Source organism: Ailuropoda melanoleuca, chromosome X (assembly GCF_002007445.2).
Source record: "Ailuropoda melanoleuca isolate Jingjing chromosome X, ASM200744v2, whole genome shotgun sequence".
Taxonomy (NCBI): Eukaryota; Metazoa; Chordata; class Mammalia; order Carnivora; family Ursidae; genus Ailuropoda; species Ailuropoda melanoleuca.
The window spans coordinates 1,664,844-1,685,285 of NC_048238.1; the positions used below are offsets into that span (position 1 = coordinate 1,664,844).

The 20,442-nt window shown below is 45.2% G+C and overlaps 1 protein-coding gene across 7 annotated transcripts in view; it reads left to right on the plus strand.

Moving 5' to 3' along the window:
- Positions 1–20,442, plus strand: part of GYG2 (glycogenin 2) — a 39,604-nt gene that overhangs the window by 9,948 nt on the left and 9,214 nt on the right. For all 7 annotated transcript variants that reach the window (XM_034649296.1, XM_034649293.1, XM_034649294.1 and 4 more), the window contains 5 exons: positions 7,681–7,855; positions 9,286–9,448; positions 10,360–10,486; positions 12,064–12,286; positions 13,505–13,636. In XM_034649296.1, the coding sequence (XP_034505187.1) occupies positions 7,681–7,855; positions 9,286–9,448; positions 10,360–10,486; positions 12,064–12,286; positions 13,505–13,636 (820 nt within the window). The remainder of the gene's footprint in view (positions 1–7,680; positions 7,856–9,285; positions 9,449–10,359; positions 10,487–12,063; positions 12,287–13,504; positions 13,637–20,442) is intronic.

Below are 20,442 nucleotides of genomic sequence, written 5' to 3' on the forward strand. Positions count from 1 at the left end.
GTGAGGTCACACTCAGTGGACACGAGGTCTGTAGAGGGAAGCATGGGCGGCAGGGACAAGGAAGTGGGGCAAGTTCCTGCCGTGATGGGTCCATGACGTGTCTCCTGGAAATAGCCACGTGCCCATGCAGTGATCTGAATGCACGTGACTCCTACAGTCTGGGAACGGCGTGCTCTTGGCTTGAGAGTGCCCTGCCGGCCTTGAGATGGGAGGTCAAGGATGACTCCGTGCTTAGATTGATAAGGATGCCCGCAGGGCTACGACTGTGTGCTCACAAATGCGGACACCTGAGCCCGTTGGCGGCCCGTTTTGTAGAGCGGGTTGTGCTTTCCAGCCCGAGTGTGGGGACCTTTCCATCTGTAGACACACGCGGTGGTGTCCCCACAATGTCATGCATGGCGTGAGTTCCTTGGGAGACCATTTGTTCCTTCTGGATGCTCCCAGGTGATGGCTGTCAGCTCGGAGTAGCCATGTGCATGGAGACTTCTCTGGGCGGCTGCTGTGAGAACGGAGTTTCATGAATTTGGGGCTTCTGGAGGCAAGGTCGAGATGTCTGGAATTTGGAGGACCTTGCGGTTTGCCACGGGCAAATAAATGCAAGGAACGACTGAAGAGTTTTGTGATAGACACGTGGGCATGGGGTCTTCTAGCTTGCCCTTGGCTGTGGGCAGTGTGGACAGGGCTGTGGTGTTCATGTGTGGGGTGAGCCTGGAAGGGGACTGGGAGGTTAGAGGAGGCCTTCCTGGAGGCAGGGGTTGGCAGACAAGAGTCAGGCTGTGGGCGGGCAGCATTTGAGGACATGGGGAGGCCCAGAGTTTGCAGAAGCCTAGGAAAGTGTGCATGGGCTCATGTCTGGTACTCTGATGGCCACTCCAGTAAGGGGTTGTCCCAGCTAGCAATGGGGCACCGGGAAGGGAAGCTGGGGCAGGGCCACTGGAATTCAGCCCGGCTGTAGTAGGCACAGAGACTTCATTGCTCAGTGCAAGGACATGGCCCCCAGAGCGGTTTCCCGCTCTGTCCTTCGCTACTCATTAAATGAGCGACGTCAGGTTCGCTTGGCCAGCTCTCGGGGCTGAGATCTGAAAGGCCAGTTCGGATCCGGAGTAGGTAGTCTGAGGGAACAGGGAGAACCCACCCACCCCGTGAGGAGGCATCAAAGTGGGAAAGCCTACTTCTTGTGTCAAGGTGAAGACACAGAAGAATTTAAATCAGCGTGGAGCCTGCAAGACATTTCCCCAAGTGAAGGAGGGGCCATCATACTTAAGTTCAGGGGAGGGAAAGAGTTAGTGCAGGGAACGGAAGCACTTTGGAAAAATTCCGAGGTGTGCTTTCAGTAAAATTCGTGGAGTAGAGACTTGTCACAAACGGAGCTGCTAGGATGGACTGAGTTGAAAGGGGCCTGGTTGTGAGCTGAAGAAATGTTAGCAGCAAATAAAAATTACTAAACAAATTAAACTTTTTAGAGACCTCCCCCCCTTACATGTAATCTGCCCAGCAGACTGTGAGAGTCATTGTTACGGAAAATGTCAGATGTTTCCCAGTATTCAAGCAGAACTTTACAGAGTAGGAAGCTTTAAAAGACAGGTGGGCCTGCTCCAAAGCTGAGAGCCAATGAAACCACCTTGGAAACAAGGATGTATATATGAAAAAGATTTCCTAAGGTGAAGAAACACCAGGAAACACGGGTACCACCAAGCGTGACAAAAGCAAATGAAGATCCCAAACGTAGATGTCCGTGTATAGACAACTTTTTAAAGTTGTGGTGATACGGATTTCTGGATACATCCAAGAAGCCATTCGGCCAAGTTTATTGGTCATTGGCAATGTGGTTGGAAGGGATTCTCAGGCACGCAAGTCCTTAGGGGCTTTGCTACTTAAAAGCTGAACGCTATATCAAAAAACAGAACTTGGGGCTCCTGGGTGGCTCAGTCGTTAAGCGTCTGCCTTCAGCTCAGGGCCTGATCCCAGGGTTCTGGGTTTGAGCCCTGCATCGGTCTCCCTGCTCCACTGGGAGCCTGCTCCTTCCTCTCCCACTCCCCCTGCTTGTGTTCCCTCTCTCGCTGGCTGTCTCTCTCTCTGTCAAATAAATAAATAAAATCTTAAAAAACAACAACAACAAAAAACAGAACTTAGCGAGAAAGTTCTTTCTGGCAGGACAAGGAGACAAGTAAAATCCTAGTATTGAGGGCAAATAATTGTTGTAAATGTGTTTATGAAGCTAAGCACATTTAAAAAGGACCCATGTTATCTGATATATATTTTATTTATCAAGTTTTAATTTAAATTCCAGTTAAGTAACATACCATGTAATATCAGTTTCAGGAGTACATTATAGTGATTCAACACTTCCATACAGCACCTGTGCTCATCACAAGTGCCCTCCTTAATCCCATCACCTGCTTTACCCACCTCCTCTATCCGCTCTATTTATTTAATAAACGATGGACAGAGTTACTGGATCACGTGTAAGAAGAAAGGAAAAGCACAAACGATCATCTGGTTTTCTAACTGTGAGAATCCAGGCAGGAGACGTTACATAATAAGGAGGAGAATTCACGTTTCAGATACACCCTTCAAGATCCTTTACGCACCGACGATCACCATGTAACGCGGGTACAGAAAACCCTATTCGATACACAGGCAGATGCAAAGAATGGTAGAGGGAGAGTCTCTTTATATGGTTTTCCTGGTGTTTAACTCACAAATGAAGCAGACACGTGAGTAAATTGATCTAATGCATAATGCATGAGCTATCTCCTAAATGCTATGCATTATGTAAACAGTGATCTTTGTTCTCATCAGCCATGGACCGCCTAGAAAAATTGATTTTATACTCCTGGTACAAGGAGGCATTTAACGTGTCACTTGGAGCAGGAATTGAGTGTTATAGACTTTGACTATAATGTAATAAAAGTACACATTAATGGCAAAACGAACTTAAAAACTGCATTACCCTTAGACAGTTTAAATCAGAAATTCCTAAACACTCATAAGTGAACAAATCAAAGTCTATGATACTTAAAAAAATACTAGTAATACGGGCACCTGGGTGGCTCAGTCGTTAAGCGTCTGCCTTCGGCTCAGGTCAGGATCCCAGCGTTCTGGGATCGAGTCCCTCATCGGGCTCCCTGCTCATCGGGAAGCCTGCTTCTCCCTCTCCCACTCCCCCTGCTTGTGTTTCCTCTCTCAATGGCTTTCTCCCCGTCAAATAAATAAATAAAATCTTTAAAAAAAAANGGCTCAGGATCCCAGCGTTCTGGGATCGAGTCCCACATCGGGCTCCCTGCTCATCGGGAAGCCTGCTTCTCCCTCTCCCACTCCCCCTGCTTGTGTTTCCTCTCTCAATGGCTTTCTCCCCGTCAAATAAATAAATAAAATCTTTAAAAAAAATACTAGCAATATGAATGCTACCTATAAAACCAAAGGGGAAAGCTGGAGTCATTCTAGAGAGAAACATTAAAATTGGTGAAGAAATAAATTACTGAGTTCAAAACAATTTTACATTAAAACAAACAAAAAATACAGAAGGCAAACAATACAAAAATTAAAATCAGTGAAGAAATTACCCAGTTTGAAAAATTTTTAAATTAAAACAAACAAAAAATACATTAGGCAAAAAATACGAAAATCAAAATCAGGGGCGCCTGGGTGTCACAGCGGTTAAGTGTCTGCCTTCGGCTCAGAGCATGATCCCGGCGTTGTGGGATCGAGCCCCACATCAGGCTCCTCCACTATGAGCCTGCTTCTTCCTCTCCCACTCCCCCTGCTTGTGTTCCCTCTCTCGCTGGCTGTCTCTATCTCTGTGAAATAAATAAATAAAATCTTAAAAAAAAANAAAAAAAAAAAAAGAAAAAATTAAAATCAGTGAACAAATTGTCCAGTTGGAAAAAAAATTTAAAATAAACAAACAAAAAATACATAAGGGAAGAAGGAAGAGATTCATAAAAACTGAAAACTGGGAACAGGAAATAAACCAAGTGTTGGATTATTTAAAAGTAAATTAAGATGACAGAAAACACAAGTATCCAAAATGAAAGTGAAAAAGTAGTCATTTGCATGCAATTTCAATTTTAAAAACAAATAGGGCACAGAGCACTTTGCTGGTAATCCTGACAAAATACTAGATCCTTGTAGGAAACTCAGATGACCCCACATTGATTCTAGAAGACTAGAAAACATTGCTCACCAGTGCCCCGGGGTGGAAAACAGAGAATGTTATCAAAGGCTTATCTGGGAGAAGGTTCTGAGCCTGGGCAGTTATAAAGGACGTTCTGTGCGGGTGGCCACAATGAATGAATTTCCATGTGATTGGAGCTATCTCAGAGCTGAGGAAGAAAATGAATGTGTTCATTTATTTTAAGAAACTGCCCTAATCTTGATACCCAAACTTGATTTACAGGTTTGGCTGCGTTTTACGTATAGACAAGAAAAGCCACCAAGTACACAACAGCAGCAACACCTTGAGGTGTATCATAGGGAAAGGAATGGTGCCCTAAGGAAGACGTTCATGATTTCTGTGTAATTCAGCTCATCCATCCATCAGAGAAAGGCAGTGATGTGGTCCTTTGAATATAAAGCTAAATGTGTACTAAGATGAATTCAAGTAGATTGGGAGTGTAAAGGTAAAGTCTTTAAAGCACAGAGAAATCTTAGAAGTCAGTAGATCAGGGTGTCTCAGCCTGGGCACTACTGACATGTGGGGTTGGATGGCTCTCTGAGTTGGGGAGTCCTGGGCACTGGAGGGTGTGGAACAGGGTCCCTGGTTTCCACCTGCCATATGCTGGTAGGATCACCGCTCACAACCCACAATCTGCAGAAAAATGTCCCCAGATACTAACATGAATGGATGTTTCACTCATCTGAACGTGGGGAAAGCCATCTTAAATAAAAGCAAGAGAGGACACCAGGACCTCTACAGGTCAGAAATACTATGTGTAAAAGTAAAAGATGAAACAAACAAACTAAGGAGCACATTTATGAAGTCTACGGTGGGGAGGAGGCTTGTTACCTATATAATATTCAAGAAGTCTTACAACCAGGCTCCACAAACGGACAGACGAATGTAGCAACGGTGGAGGCTATGAACCATCAGTACGTCCACGGGGGATATTTCTGACCAGCTAGGTTGGCAACTGTCTTTGTAAATGTTGGTGTTTTGGGGGGCAGACTTTCATCTTTGACATCAGGTGACGTCATTAGACTACAGGCAAATTGGCTATAACCCATTCTCTCAAAAGTGTTTCAACTTAATTGATACATGAAGTGCACTTCCTCTTGCCAAAAATGAGCTCTTCAGCTCCCAGAGAGAAACACTTTCCCCTGTGTCCAGATTCCTGACTTTCAGAGTCAGACCAGAGGCTCTCGCAGACGCAGAGCTGGGAACGCTGACCCTGACATAGACACACGTCCTCATGTGGCTTGTTTGGAACCAAGACAGGAAACATGGGGTCTTTCTTGGTTGCCTGCTGGCCCATCAGTCCCCCTAGTGATTGGGGCAGTCATATATATATATATTTTTTATAGAACTGTCCTGATAAAGCCAAAAAGACCCCAGAAGAACACATGATCCTGTCCTCCATTCCTGTCTCCTCAGGGTTGGCAAAAGCTGCCAACACTGACTTTCTTTAGTCTCTTGGTCCACTCAAGGAGAACTGTAAAATATTCAGAAACACCCAGGAATCCTGGGAAGGTTCAGTATTACAGAACCGGTTAGCTTTTATAGGATGCATTACATAGTTTGCAGTCATTGGGAGGGCTGAGGAACAGTGCCCTGTGGTCCAGTGACAAACAGTGACAGGTGACCAAACGTGACCGAGGGTGTGGGTATGAGGACCACCACTCTGCTCTTCCAGACTGTGTGGTCCAAGTGCACAGTGGGGTAATGTTTCTGCAGAAAGCTTCAAACAAATTGTCTTGAAACTTCATTCTGAGCCCAGGCACTTATTTTGAGAAAACAGGCAGAGCTGAACAAAGGAATTTAAGGACATACATCACAGTCTATTTGTAGCAACATGGAGTGATATTTCTTTTGCCCTCCACTCCCCCTGCTCCCGGATCTTTATACAGCCCTAAGGATGCCATAAATTCCATAAATAACTGGGTTAAAAGCAAGGGAAACTTGGCGATGACATAGTACTTTCTCAGAGACATAAGTACTTTCAATACCGTTTGATAAAAAAGCACCGAAAAAATGTAAGGTGCGAGCCGGTACAGATAGTCCCCGGAAGCACCAACATCTGCCTAATTCTGGAAGTTTCCAATGGAGCAAAAGAGAGAACAGATTGTAGGAAATAACTCCTCTCCTGTTTCAGCTCTGAGAATGCCCCGTGAGCGTTGAGCAGAATGAACGATGTTGATCCCGAGGGGTGGCGTTACCGACCACCACGAACCGAGAAATGTCGTCAGGTTGAGAGAGCTGATGTCTCCTATGTTGTAGAGCAAAGTAATTTCGTGTGTGTGTGTGTCTTCTAAAGTATACTGACATAGAGTATTACGTTAGTTTCACATGTACAGCACGGTGTTCGACACTCTGTGCATTGCAGAATGCACACCACAATGAGTATGGTCACTGTACAAAATTATGACGGTATTATTGACGACATTCCCTATGCTCTACTCTTCATCTCTGTGACTTATTCACTTCATATGGGAAGTTTGAACCTCTTAATCACGTCATCTGTTTCATCCTGCCATCCTCCCACGGGCAAAGTAATTTTGGAATGAGATTTCCGTATTCAGCCAAATTAGTGCAATTTGAACGCAAATTAAAGATGTTCCAAATATGTAAAAGCTTGTATCTTGGAAGAGATACTTCAGCCTATGAAAACATGCCATTTCTTCTCAAAACCTTTACCCGTTGATTTTAGCCTCTACCGATGAATCTTGTCAGCAGTAATTATTACTGTGGTATTAGCCTAACTGTGATTTTCTGTTTCCCTTGTTCCTAATGCGTTTAGTATTTGGAATTCTTCTATAGGGGATTGCTGCTCCTTCTTCCCCATTTACTTATTTTTCAATTATGATATTAGTATGGACCCATGAATATTCATTGTATACTTTAGGTTTGTAATTTGTTTTCTTGTTCAAATCTGATTGGCTGCTGATATCCTTTTGACATGCCCCCATCTTTTTTTGGCTCCTCCTTCATTTTTCATCATCGCAAGAAAATCCAGCCTATGATGAAGTAGAATTTAAGCAAAAATAAAAAAAATTAACGGACTAGAGGAAAATTTCATTTTGATAAAAAGTACAGTCTTTCAAAATTTGAGTCTTGAAGTTGTATGCAACTAACAATGTAGGTTTTCAATACATAAGACAAAAACTGATCGAGATTGTAGCGGACATCTGTCAGTTTCTACCTGCTCAGCATTCATTCCCATGGCCCATGCATTTTTCAAAGAGAAGTATCTTCCTAAGGGATACTGGAATCAGTCTACCTAAGACAATTGTGTACCGTTGTAAAGATTTTCAAGTTTGCATAAGGTTTAAGCATGAGTGGAAAGTGTGCAAAGCTCCCTGGGAAAAATAAAGCCTGAACATGAAGGTTGTGGTGAATTTGATCGGGTTTTGGATCGGTGTTTCATGTGTGTGAGTAGCAAACGGGTGTCATCTTGAAGGGATAGCACGTCCTGTGTTGAGTGTTCCCTTGCTCTCCTAGTACCTGGCGTGTGTCTTTTCCAGGGTTATCCTCTCGAAGGTTTTTGATGAGGTAATCGAGGTGAACCTGATCGACAGTGCAGACTACATCCACCTGGCCTTTCTGAAGAGGCCAGAGCTTGGGGTCACCCTCACCAAGCTCCACTGTTGGACCCTCACCCATTACAGCAAGTGTGTCTTCCTGGATGCAGATACTCTGGTAAGTACAGGGGAAGAATGAGGACCAGACACTGCACTTGATAAGGAACCCCTCAGAGACGCTGCCTTTCCCATGCTTTTCCCCTTTTACGGAGGCTGCTAATTCTTTTTTTTTTTTTTTAAGATTTTATTTGTTTATTCGACAGAGATAGAGACAGCCAACGAGAGAGGGAACACAAGCAGGGGGAGCAGGAGAGGAAGAAGCAGGCTCATAGCAGAGGAGCCTGATGTGGGGCTCGATCCCATAACGCCGGGATCACGCCCTGAGCCGAAGGCAGACGCTTAACCGCTGTGCCACCCAGGCGCCCCCAGAGGCTGCTAATTCTTAACAGGTGGATTCCCAGCAAATAACGTGCATCTCTATCACCAGCATTGACATTCAGTGCCTGAAAATCAGGTATAACACAGTGTTTGCACTGCGATAACCCTGCCCAGGACACTAACAGACTTGAAGGTATGCTCCTTCCCTAGGATGGCTTTATAATGCATGATTTCATTGACAAAAATCAGAATAATGAGAAAAAATATTTTGCCTCGATTGCACCTTGAATGACATCGTTCGGGCTGGACCGGCACACCTGGCTTCTTAGGCTGTGGCATCCTCCACTTGTTTGGGGCTAGACCTGCCGTGTAGGAGCCTATGATGACTACTTTCAAAAACAGCCACGGGAAAGTTGAAATGTAAAATGAAGTTTGGGTGTTGGCATCCGTTCTAGTTTGTCTCAGTTGTGCCAAAGCAACAGGGTAGGAACATGGACGGGTGCAGAGGAAAATAAGGCCAATAACATAATCAGAGACTTGTGTCCTTTTTTCCAAACAGAATACGCTTTAGAAAGGCAGTGGGTGTCGGAGGCGTCTGTAATCAGTAGGCAAGTTCTGGAAGGCGACTGATGACATTGTATTGACTTGCAAACCTCTCCCTTCACGTGTTTTCAGAGTTTTCTTGGTCACATTTGCTAGATTAAAGAGGATACACAGTCAGGCGAGTTCCATAGAGGATTTTAAGAACCTTGAGAAAATAATTGAGTTTCAGACACGGTGTCACTTCAGTCACTTGAGATAAACCGGAGAGCAGCCTTACACACTCTTCTCTTTAGAATGTAAACCAAAAATAAGGGTCAGTCCAAAAAACAGGGTGGCTCAGTCTGTTAAGCATCTCCCTTTGGCTCAGATTATGATCTCAGGGTCCTGGAATCGAGTCCCGCACCAGGGCTCCACACTCAATGGGGAGTCTCCTTCTCCTTCTCTCAGTCACCCTGCTTGTGCTCACTCTCTTTTTGTCAAATAAATACATAAAATCTTTAAATAAATGGGCACAAGTTTCCAGTCACTAGACATTGTCTGAGCATCCTCACGTTTCTGCTGCATATGTCACCTGCGTCCCGGACGTAAGAGAAGTCTTGCGACAGGTCCCATGCTCTGCTTTGCCAGGTGCTATCCAATATCGATGAGCTGTTCGACAGGACAGAGTTTTCTGCAGCCCCCGATCCCGGCTGGCCGGATTGCTTCAACAGTGGTGTATTTGTCTTCCAACCGTCTCTGGAGACCCATGGCCTCTTGCTGCAGCATGCCACCGACCACGGCAGCTTTGATGGTGAGTGACGGGAAGCTGGAAATTGGTGGAAGAGGATGGGGCTGTTTCTGGGACCCAGACCCCTGCCTCATCCTCATTTCCCCCAGATATGCGAACGGCAAAGACAGTTAAAGAAGCACTGGAAGAATGTGGCCAGACAGGGTGACAGGAATAAGTGAATTTAGTCAGTAAACACGCAACAGAGAAAACCATTGAAGAAAATATCCTTAGTGAGTAGGAAGAAGGGTTCCCCAATCCTGATCACACAGAAATGGGTAGGCAAACCTTTCTCTAAAGACCAGATAATAGATTTTTTTCAGCATCACGGGCCGTATGATCTCTGCTGCAAATATTTAGCCCTGCGGTTGTAGAGTGAAAGTGGCCATTGACAATACTTACGTGAGCATGGCTGTGTTCCAATAAAACTTTATTTACAAAAATGGATACAAACCTCAGTTGGCCAGGCCCTGATATAGAATAAAGGGAACAACTCAAGTAAGTAATGAGAAGCTGATATCTGACTTGAATGGGCATTAATAGATGGGGAAAATGCTAGGATTGTTGTCACATAAAAGAAAAGAGTAGACTGGGGAAGAATCATCTGTGGGTAAGGACGAGGACTGAGAGCACCGTGGATGTTGGATAGAATTCATTGCGGTAGGAGTGGAGAATTTGGGGGACAATACAAGGGTTTGTTATCAATGGTTTGGGTTATGGGTGGAGGATTTTGGAGAGAATACACGCCGTTAAAATCAATGGTATGGGCCATCAGTCCTTTTTGAGACAAACGGTCATGTTGTAGCGGGCAGAGAGGACATAATGGGACCCCGCGTGCAGGTGTGTATGTTAAGCCCTTCACACACATCTTGAGTTCTTTGAATTCACGTGTACCATCCGTGATTAACCTCCTTGAGTGTACGTTCACCGTTTAGGGGCAGATCAAGGCTTATTGAACAGCTTCTTCAGTAGCTGGTCCACGGCAGACATCCACAAGCACTTACCGTTCATCTATAACTTGAGCAGTAACACGGCATACACCTACAGCCCCGCGTTCAAACGGTAAGTTCTCCACTTTCTAGATCTTTCTACGCCTGCTGCCCTCCAGCAGCCCTGTCTCTAGAATCTTTATCAGCTTTTGGCATTTGGGGAGGAAGAAAAACCCAGATCATCCCTCTGTTTGCCTATTGCTTCAAATTATAGGTAGTCAAGGCAACAAGTCTGAATGGTGGTGGTTCCCAAAGTGTGGTCTAAGGAACCCCCCCAGGGGTTCCCCCCCAGTTCTTCAGAAGTCGTTCTGAAGTCAAAACGACTTAAAAAAATAATTCTTCTAAGATGTTATTTTTTCTTCTCACTTTTTTTTTTTTTTGTAAGTGTACAGGGGGATTTTACACAAAGTGCATGACATGATTAAACCGTGCACTAAGAAAACAAAACAACGCACTGAACGGAGACCCAGATACGAGAAAGCAGCTGACTCCTCTTGCAATCGTCAAAGTCATTCTTTTGACAATTGTATTTTGAAAGTACAGTTATTTCTCATGAAAGAGTATGAAGTGAACACCCACATCTCAAGGGTTGATTGATTTCCAACGAATTGATTAAATCCGTTTTCGGATTTCTGTTTTGTTGTCCATCGCGATAAATATGGACAGATCGAATCCACGTGAACAAAGCTAAGCTCTTGGTCCTCCGTGTGTTTTAAGAATGTCGGGAAGTCCTAGGACCAAAATGTTTGAGATTCGCTGCTGTGGGTGATGTTGTTATAAACAAAAGTGGAAAATCTGAGCAGAATGTAGGGAAAGAATAATTCTAGAGCATACATTTTTTTTTTAAGATTTTATTTATTTATTCGACAGAGAGACAGCCAGCGAGAGAGGGAACACAAGCAGGGGGAGTGGGAGAGGAAGAAGCAGGCTCCTAGCAGAGGACCTGACGTGCGGCTCGATCCCGTAACGCTGGGATCACATCCTGAGCTGAAGGCAGACGCTTAACCGCTGTGCCACCCAGGCGCCCCTAGAGCATACATTTTTAACATAGAACACGTTGCCTCTAGGGAGCAGGAATGGGTCCTCGGGGAGTGAAAACATCCTATTCTTTTTAATGTAAAAAGCAGAGATGTACATAGAGAACATGGGTATACGGTGCAAATGTAGTCCTAAAATTTCATGGGAAGGTGATTATGGGGAAAAAATGCTTAGAAAGGTAGAAAGGAGAAAATTTCCCATCTGGTAAAGAGAAGCCAATTTTCTTGTTTTCAGCTTGCGTTGTCTACTCTAAAAGTGTTGGTTTTTGGTTTTTTGGGTTTTTTTTTTTTGGTCCCTGTTGTTTCAAGGAGATGTTTTGGGACACCTACCCTACCATCTATCTTTGTAAGACTCTTCATTTATTCTTCTGGTTTGAGGGAATCCCCCCGCTGGGTTATGATTATGTTTCTTGGTAGACAGAAAATGAAATACTATAAACGTTGATTGTTTAAAACGTTATCTTTAGGGAAAATAACCGCAGGCCCACATAGCAGGGTTGAGACAAGTGTTCATGTGCTGCTGTGTTTGACACGTCTTGTGGCTGTGGGGAATTTCTGTGCGTGTGTGATCACTTCCAAGTGGAAAGTAGAATGCTTTGTGTTTCTTCCTTAGATTCGGTTCAAGCGTAAAGGTAGTCCACTTTTTGGGGCCCTCGAAGCCATGGAACTACAAATACAACCCCCAGACGGGCTCGGTGTTGGAGGAGGGCACCGGGTTGGCCAACCAGAACCAGACGTCCTTCCTTAACCTCTGGTGGAAAACCTACCAGCACAGCGTCCTGCCTCTTTACAGCAGCTTCCAGAATGAGGAAGAGCGCGTATCTCCAGGACACTCCGTAAGCGGGTGACACCCTCTAAAAGCGGGAGTTGAGGATGGGTATACACTGTGCGTGATCGAATCGGTACCCGGCGTCCTTCCTCGACATGCTCCCTTCTGTTTCTACGTGCTGTGTTTCGTAAAGGGTGCCGAAGATAGAGACGCCCTGGTTTGTTTTTTTTCTGGCTCCAAATCATGAATGTTTAATGAGCCACAATGTGGCTGTGATTTAGAGGGTTGGTGCATAAATTATTTCGGTTAACCGCCTTCATCAGGGAAAGAGCCACTCGTAGCTAAGTGGCTGCGGATGATTGATTACCGTGTTGTTCAAGGAGACGCTTGCCAATTTCCAGCATCAATTCAAGTAGTTCTTGAAGGGCTTTGCTGAAGAGGATTTTTGAAACTCCTGATGGATACCGATTTGATTTTTTTATAAATGTAATGGTAACCCTTCGTGCTGTAAATACTCACATTTGTGTAGTTAGTCTACTGTGGATAACACCTGCCGTGCAAACGACCCCTTGAAATTCGGTTCCAGAAAACTTTGTGACCTGATCATTGTTTACCAGGACGTGTATGAGTACCGTACGGTCAGTCACCAGCCACCGCATTGATGGGAAATGGAAGAGAATCCATACTTTAGTCTTGGCCACGGTTTTTGTTGGGTGGAATTAGGTGGTGCTTGTCTTTGGAAGGACTACGTTTCTCCCATCGTTTCACACGAGGGAACAGGAGTTTAAGTTTGCGTTACCACTTATGTTCTGCTGGGTGGTTTGCTAGGCATCAGGTTGTATGGGAAGGAAATAAAGACGTGGAGTCAGGCAGTTCTGGGAAAGAAGGCATTGAGAGCAGTCTGGGAGATGTGTGCTGTGTGGTTGTTCTCACCAGAATGGCGGCTTCCTGGAGGACCACCTGTCACCTGTTTTATCAGAGCTTACCTTGTGAGTTGTCACGTGGCCAGGAGGCCTACGGCCCTGGGGGGCTCTCTGTGTCGGCCCAGGGGTGTCGGAGTGCTTGCTCTTGTTTCCAGAGCGTCAGGCTCTGTGCACGGCCCGCTCGGAACATGGATGGGTTGTTTATAAGTCTGTGTGCTTTCGTTGGGCAGGCTTCTGTTTATTGAGTGTTAATGATAGGGTTCAGGAGCTCAGAGGACGGGTTGGGTCCTGGGGTCCCCAGGGCAGCCAGAGAGTTAAAAAGATGTAAGGAGGATTTACCAAGTGCATCCATCTTTCTGCAGGCTGGCATCGGAGAGCCGTGTACAAAACCAGCGGTGGGGTCCAGCCAGCCTTGGCCTGCTGAGGACCCTTCAGAGCAGACTGTGGTCACGGATGACACCCCACCCTCACCCAAGGGATGCCATCCGGAAGATGTAAGTACCCGGCCTCCACACAGGTCTGCCTGGAGAATCAGAGAATCAGACGGCGGCTCCCCAAGGAGACAGAGCTGAGAGCCTGCTCCCGGGGCTCCCGAGGAAGGAGAGGGCATGGCCCCATCTGCAGTCTGCTCTGGCTTCGAGGGGCTCCTGTGTTCATGTAGATCATTGCACCATGACCTGTGGGGTACATCCCACCAACATGTGCACGTCCTAATTCTGGGAATCTAAACATGTTACCTTATCTGGAAAACAGGGTCTTGGCAGGTGTGGTCAGGTTGAGGACCTCCAAGGAATGATTCTGGGTTTTCTAGGTGGGCTCTGTGTGGTCACCAGGGTCCTCTTATGGGGGAGGCAGAGGGAGATTCGCTGATAGAACGTGATGTAGAACAGGCCAGACGGAGATGGGGAGACGCTAGTTCTGCAGGTGTTGGGGGAATGTGGCCACAAGCCAGGGCTGCAGGGGCCTCAGGAAGTGGGAAAAGGCCAGGAGATGGACTGTCTGCGGAAGCCGCCGCAAGGAACTCACCCCTGTGCACACCTTGACTTCAGCCCAGTGACCCCCATGTTGGACCTCTGACCTCCGGAACTGCAAGGTGGTCAGTCTGCATTGTTTGAAGTCACCCAAATAGGCAACAAATGTGGGCATTTGTCACAGCAGCTACAGGAAGCTAACACACAGCCTGAGAACAAGTATTGGGTCTCATCCTGATATTGCGGGGTCCCCAAGCTTTAATGTTCAAACGGTGTTGCTTGCACCTCCCTTGAACCCAGCTGCCAAGTCACGTGGTTCTGCATCCGGAGAGCTTTTGCCACCCCCGTGATGCGAATATGACTTGGAGACGAATGTTGACCCATGTGCTCATTTCCACTGAGGCTGGGTCTGCTGAATTCCCATCCTCGGAGAAGAAAGACATCACTGCATCTGATTTGCAGAGGGGGTAACACCAAATGAGGCCGTTGTTTCTCCATCCCCGGTTTCTGAGCAAATACATTGGAATAATGTCCAGTGTTTAAAGATCTCTGAATTTGAATCCTTACATTGAAAGGCATTTTTATTCCCTTCATTTCTCACCAGAATTATTAGGAGTTTGTCGCTGTGGCTGGGAATGGATCTCAGGAGTGGATCATGGGACGTCGTATTTTTCTGTGTGCTTCACATAGTTTTGGGAGAACTGTGTCTCATTGATTGGGAGCAATCGATGTTTAAATTTTAGCATTTAGTGGACAGCACTCTATTGTTTATTATAATTTGGAACAAATTACATTGTCAAGTTGTTAATAGCCTTTGAGTTTAGATTTCACATCAACCCAAACAAATTGAAAAGACCCTCAGGTTTGTACAGTAAAAACAGTGGTAGTAGAAAGGGAGCATTTCCTGGTTTCTCATTTCTCCTGACGGTACGCTGAGCCCACCACAGTCTGGATGTGGCCCCCAGAAGTGCCACATGTGAGTTCAATAAAGGCATCTGCTTGTTGCAGGAATGTGAAGAATCAGCGTGTTAAGCTCTTACAGTACGTGTACGACTGCTCCCTGTTCTGTCCCCAGGAGCCATGCCTGTAAAAAGATCTTTAAGGAAATTCAGCGTTCCCACCAAACGTTGAGCAGACACTTGGACTCAGTGAAGCATTGCTCAGAAAAACCCTTTCTCCACCATGATGGTTGATTTCAATCCGTCAGTGTGACTGGGCTAAGGGACCCCCAGATAGCTGGTAAAACGTCATTTCTGGGTGTGTCTGTGAGGGTGTTTCTGGAAGTCATGAGTGTTTGAATGGGTAGGTGGAATAAAGAAGATTCCCCTCCACAAGGTGGGTGGGCCGCATCCCAACCCATGGAGGGCTTGAATCGAACAAAAAGTAGAGGAAGGGCAGACTTACTCGGTGGCAGCTGGGACTTGGCATTAGCGTTCCTGCTTCTCAGGTCTTTGGACCCAACTGAGTATCACTACTTGTTTTCCTCGGCTTCCATCTTGCAGAAGATCGACTGGAACTCTTCTCAGCCTTCATCATTGTACAAGCTGGTCTCTCATAATACATCCCTGTAAATCTGTAAGTCCTATTGGTTCTGTTTCTCCGGAGAGCGCTGACTCATCCACAACCCTCTTTCTAAATCCCGATGATCTCATTTTAATCGTGTTCTATCATTTGATAGTGTGTATTAGCTGTTTTCTAGCTGGGACCCAAGGATCATCACTTAAAAGGAGACCTCAGAGTCATTGATAAAAGCCTGTTCTCCATCACGTGGACACCACTCCATTCCCAAGGACTGCCCTCCTGTTTCAGAAGCAACTGTGGGTTCCGGATCCTTCAGCTGCTCGTGGGACCCCGTGGGTTGTCACCGGTCCTGAAAATCAAGGAGCGCAGTACAGACAGAGATTTTGCAGAAACTCTAGGAGGCTTGCAGCCCGCGGCCCACGCTGTGCCCATCTCAGAAGAACCGGAACCACATTCACACTGCAAAGAGCACTTCGGTTTCATTAGAACTGTCTTCTCCACATTTGGTTCATTAATTTCGATTTCCTCGATTGCTGTGGGTTTTCTTGGTGTTTACTTCATATCTCAGTTTTGGCTTCGTAATTGTTGGTGAAGGTCTGACATAGACAACAGATACTGTCTTTGCGTCTGAGTGTTTGCAAGCGGCGTTTCAACCCAAGCCAGCAGAGCCAGGCCCAGGGGAGCTCTTCCTGCAAGAGGGACCAGGGCTTCTGGGCAAAGCTGATGGAAAGAATCTCCATCTCAGGATAGTGTTCCCTCGATGCCTGCTGAGCTGGACACCGGCAGCTAAAGTACACAAGTCCGCCACCAACAGCCCAGACACGGGGACAACTGGCTCCATCCATGGCAGAAGATTGTGGTGCCACTTGGGCAAGTTTGCTGTGGCCCCAAACCCTACCCCATCCTTAAGGGGCAGTATTGGGGAAACGAGGAGGGTGGGAAAAGATCCCAAGAATTGGAGAAAAGTGGGTTCAGAACAAGTCCTCAAACAAGAGGAGAAATGTCATTGAAAATGAAAGCCCTTCTTGTGTCCCTACAGGGACTGGGGTCTATAGATGGGACCTGGGGCTACCGTCTTGCTGCACTCAGTGGAGTCTGAGCCCAAGGCCAGGGGTCGGTAGAGGGGAGATGACTCCCCAGGTGGGTTGAATGTGTGCAGTTCAGGGTATTTAACTAGTCCTCACAAGTAACTGTGGAACTCTGATCTCTCGTCTTGGTGGCTGTAATGGACTGGCCGGGCTGCAGCTCACCTACACGCTCCCACACCCCAGGCTTCGAAAACATCTCCAAACAGCAGGTACCTGCAATGAATGACCTGTGTCTACAGATTGCAAAGGAAGCAGCCAGAGGAAGGCATACAGAACGATCCACCTGGAGATATAACTTTGATTCATTTTAAAGTGCTCACAGGAAGATGGGGTCCTCCAGGCATGCAGAGGCAGCAAGGGTAGGCATTCTTGTCCATTGAAATGTGTAATTATGACCAGAAGGGTGCCATCTCTGAGGATCCAAGGGAAAGGGGGGGTACTCAGGTATCTGGGGTCCCACTGAGCTCACTCCTCTGTGTCCTGGACACTCAGAGGAGAAGGGGCTCCAGGCAGAGTACTGTGAGCACCCCTTTCACGCATCGTATTTCCCGGGGAGGAGGACACGGATCCAGACAAGGGCTCAGGAATGGACGGCTGCTGGAGAAAGAGCTGGAGGTGGAAATGAAGCCACTTCGATACGTAAATACAGACTTAACCCTAAGCAGCTGGGGGAGTTATGTTGGCAGCCCACAGCACATTGAACACTTTGCTGGAATAAAAAGAGTATAAACAAGAGTGTTTCGGGGTGTCTGCTACATCCTTTGATCCCCTATTCCCACCCTCTGTATCCCCCCTTGCCATCCTACCACCCGTGAATAATGCATTGTGGTGATTGACTTTTGAAGAAATCTCGGTGGCTTGACTGAAGAGGACAATGTCTCTAAAAGCGATGAAGTCCTCACCCTTTTCAAAGGAAGGGAAGCATCACTAAATTCTACTCCTGAAACAAATATTACACTATATGTTAACTAACTAGAATTTAAATAAAAACTTGAAATAGAAACAAAAACAAAAAAAAGGATCTGGGTTATAGTGCCTTTTTTGGGAATTAAGTATGCAGCATTGCTGCCACCTACCGGGCATGTATTGAATTATTGACTTTGGGTCTACAATTCGGGGACCTGGAACCCAGTCTAAAAAAGAAAGAAAAGATTATTTTCATAAATTCCTATAAACGTACAAGGGCTGGGTCCTGAATTTGAGATCCTTATTGAAGATGGCATCCTTCAAATGATGGCAAAAGTATTGACAAGGGGCTCTCAGTTTTCAAAAGTAAAGCTCATGAATGTCTAATTTTCTTCCCATATAAATTAATGTATTAGAGAAATAATATTTTCCATTTACTGTCTTCACAGCCAAGCGTCTTGTCCTTCAGTATCGTGGGTGGGGAAATGTAGTTAAGGAAAAGATTTGGAATGCCCTTTAGTTTTTTGAAGTTATTGGTTGTTTTTATTGTGGTTTCTTAGAACATCTTATTTTGTTTTTTCATAAAACTTTTTGTTGACAGATAACATACATGTAAAAAAAAAGGGCACATATGATAAGTATACATCTTGATGCATTTTCAGAGTGAAAAAAAACCCTAAATAGCCACAATCCAGATCCAGAAACTCAGCCCAAAACACCTCTTATACCCTCTTACCCACTAGGAAATGCTATCCTGACCTTGACTCACACCACTTACCTGTGAGTGCTTTTGAGCTCCTTACAAACGGGATCCCACAGTACGTGCTTTTCAGTCTGGTCTCTTTCACTTGACATCTTCAGGAGATCCGTTCATCTTGCTGAGTGAATCCGTAGTTCATTGATTCTCGTAGGCTGCCTATTATCAAATTGTAGTGAGACATAATGTTTTGATTAATTCTAGTGTTGGCAGACACGCTGCCATTTTGGGTCATGTGGGTAACTCTACCAGGAGGAGCCTCATACATGCGTTCTGTTGCTTTTGCTAAGCATTTTTGGAGAGGTTATCCTTGATGGCGGGGTCGTTAGATTAAAGGGCATGCCTGTGTACCCTTTTGCGTTAGTAGATTCTGCCAAGGATTTTGCAAGTGGTTGTACCCCTAGCAGGATATAGGGGCCCCGATGGCTCTGTCTTCAGCAACCTTCCAAAGTCTCAGTGAGCACGTGGGGCATCTCCTTGTGGTTTTACTTTACATGTTTGAGATGATGTTGAGTTAACTTGCACCAATTCCTAGGTGCTTATCAAGCTTTGACTCTTTTGGAAATGCTCGTTCCAATATTTTGACCATTTTTTTCCTCCAGTATTCCCTCTTTTTTTTTAAGTTGGAGTCTTAACAATGTGTATATATTCTAGATGCCAGGTTCTTTTTCAGTGATGGTATAAATACTTTCTCCTACTCTGTTCCCCTTTCAGTCCCCACGTGGCATCCTTCGAGGATAGAAGTTTATAGTGTAGCCAGGTTTTAAGATTTCCTTTATGGGTCATATGTTTTGTTGACTCTTTAGGAAATCTGTCCCTAAGCTAAGGTCATGGAGGTAATCACCTTGGTTGTCTTACAGAATTTTATTGTTCCTGTCTTTTATAGGTAACTATAATCCCCTTGGAATGAATGTTAGATAACGAATGAGTTTGGGGTCAACATTCATTACTGTTATAGGGGGATCTATCATTAACTCAGCACGGGTTATGAATAACACCATTATCTCCCGCCTCCTCTGTCATGATTCCTTTGCCCATATGTAGATGTGTCTACTTCCAGATTCTCGATCCTTTTATTTTTCCTTTTCTTGCACCAAAAACATACTGCCATAATTACCATGGCTTTAAAATAAGTCTCATTACGGGTCAAGCAAGTACTACAACTTTTTTCTTCTTTCCCTGCCTCTTCTAAATCTCCTTTAAATTTCCATGTGAGTATTAAGATCAGCTTTGCAGTGTCTTGGAAAACAAAAGAAAACAAAATATTCTGGAATTTTGACTGGGATTACATTGAATCTATAGATGGGTTTTATTTTTTTTATTTTTATGTTTTTTAAAGATTTTATTTATTTATTTGACAGAGATAGAGACAGCCAGCGAGAGAGGGAACACAAGCAGGGGGAGTGGGAGAGGAAGAAGCAGGCTCATAGCGGAGGAGCCTGATGTGGGGCTCGATCCCATAACACCCGGATCACGCCCTGAGCCGAAGGCAGACGCTTAACCGCTGTGCCACCCAGGTGCCCCTATAGATGGGTTTTAGAAGGATTAATATCACCAAAGTTTGAGTCTTCCGTTCAATGGGCTTAGTATATTTCTACTTTTAGATCTTCTTAAATTTCTTTCAGTATGTTAAACTTTTTAGTAAAGACCTTGCATACATTTTGCTAGAGTTATTCCTGGTTTTGGGGGGTTTTGAGGCCATGATAAATAGTGTCATTGTAAACACTAAGATTGTGCCTGGATTCTGTTGGTTATTCTATACACGCCATTACTTCATCTGCAAGTGAAAAACTGTCCAGTAATTTCTGAAAATGTTGCTCATACATCTAACATGGGATCTAGCCATTCCACTCCTAGGTATTTACTCAAGAGAAATGAATGTATATGTTCTTACGAAAATAGCAGATTGATTTGTTTTGGGGTGTTTTTTTTTTTAAAGATTTTTTTAGAGAGAGAGAACACAAGCAAGGGGAGCGGCAGGCAGTGGGAGAAGCAGGCTTCCTGCTGAGCAGGGAGCCTGACTCGGGGCTTGATCCCAGGACCCTGAGATCATGATC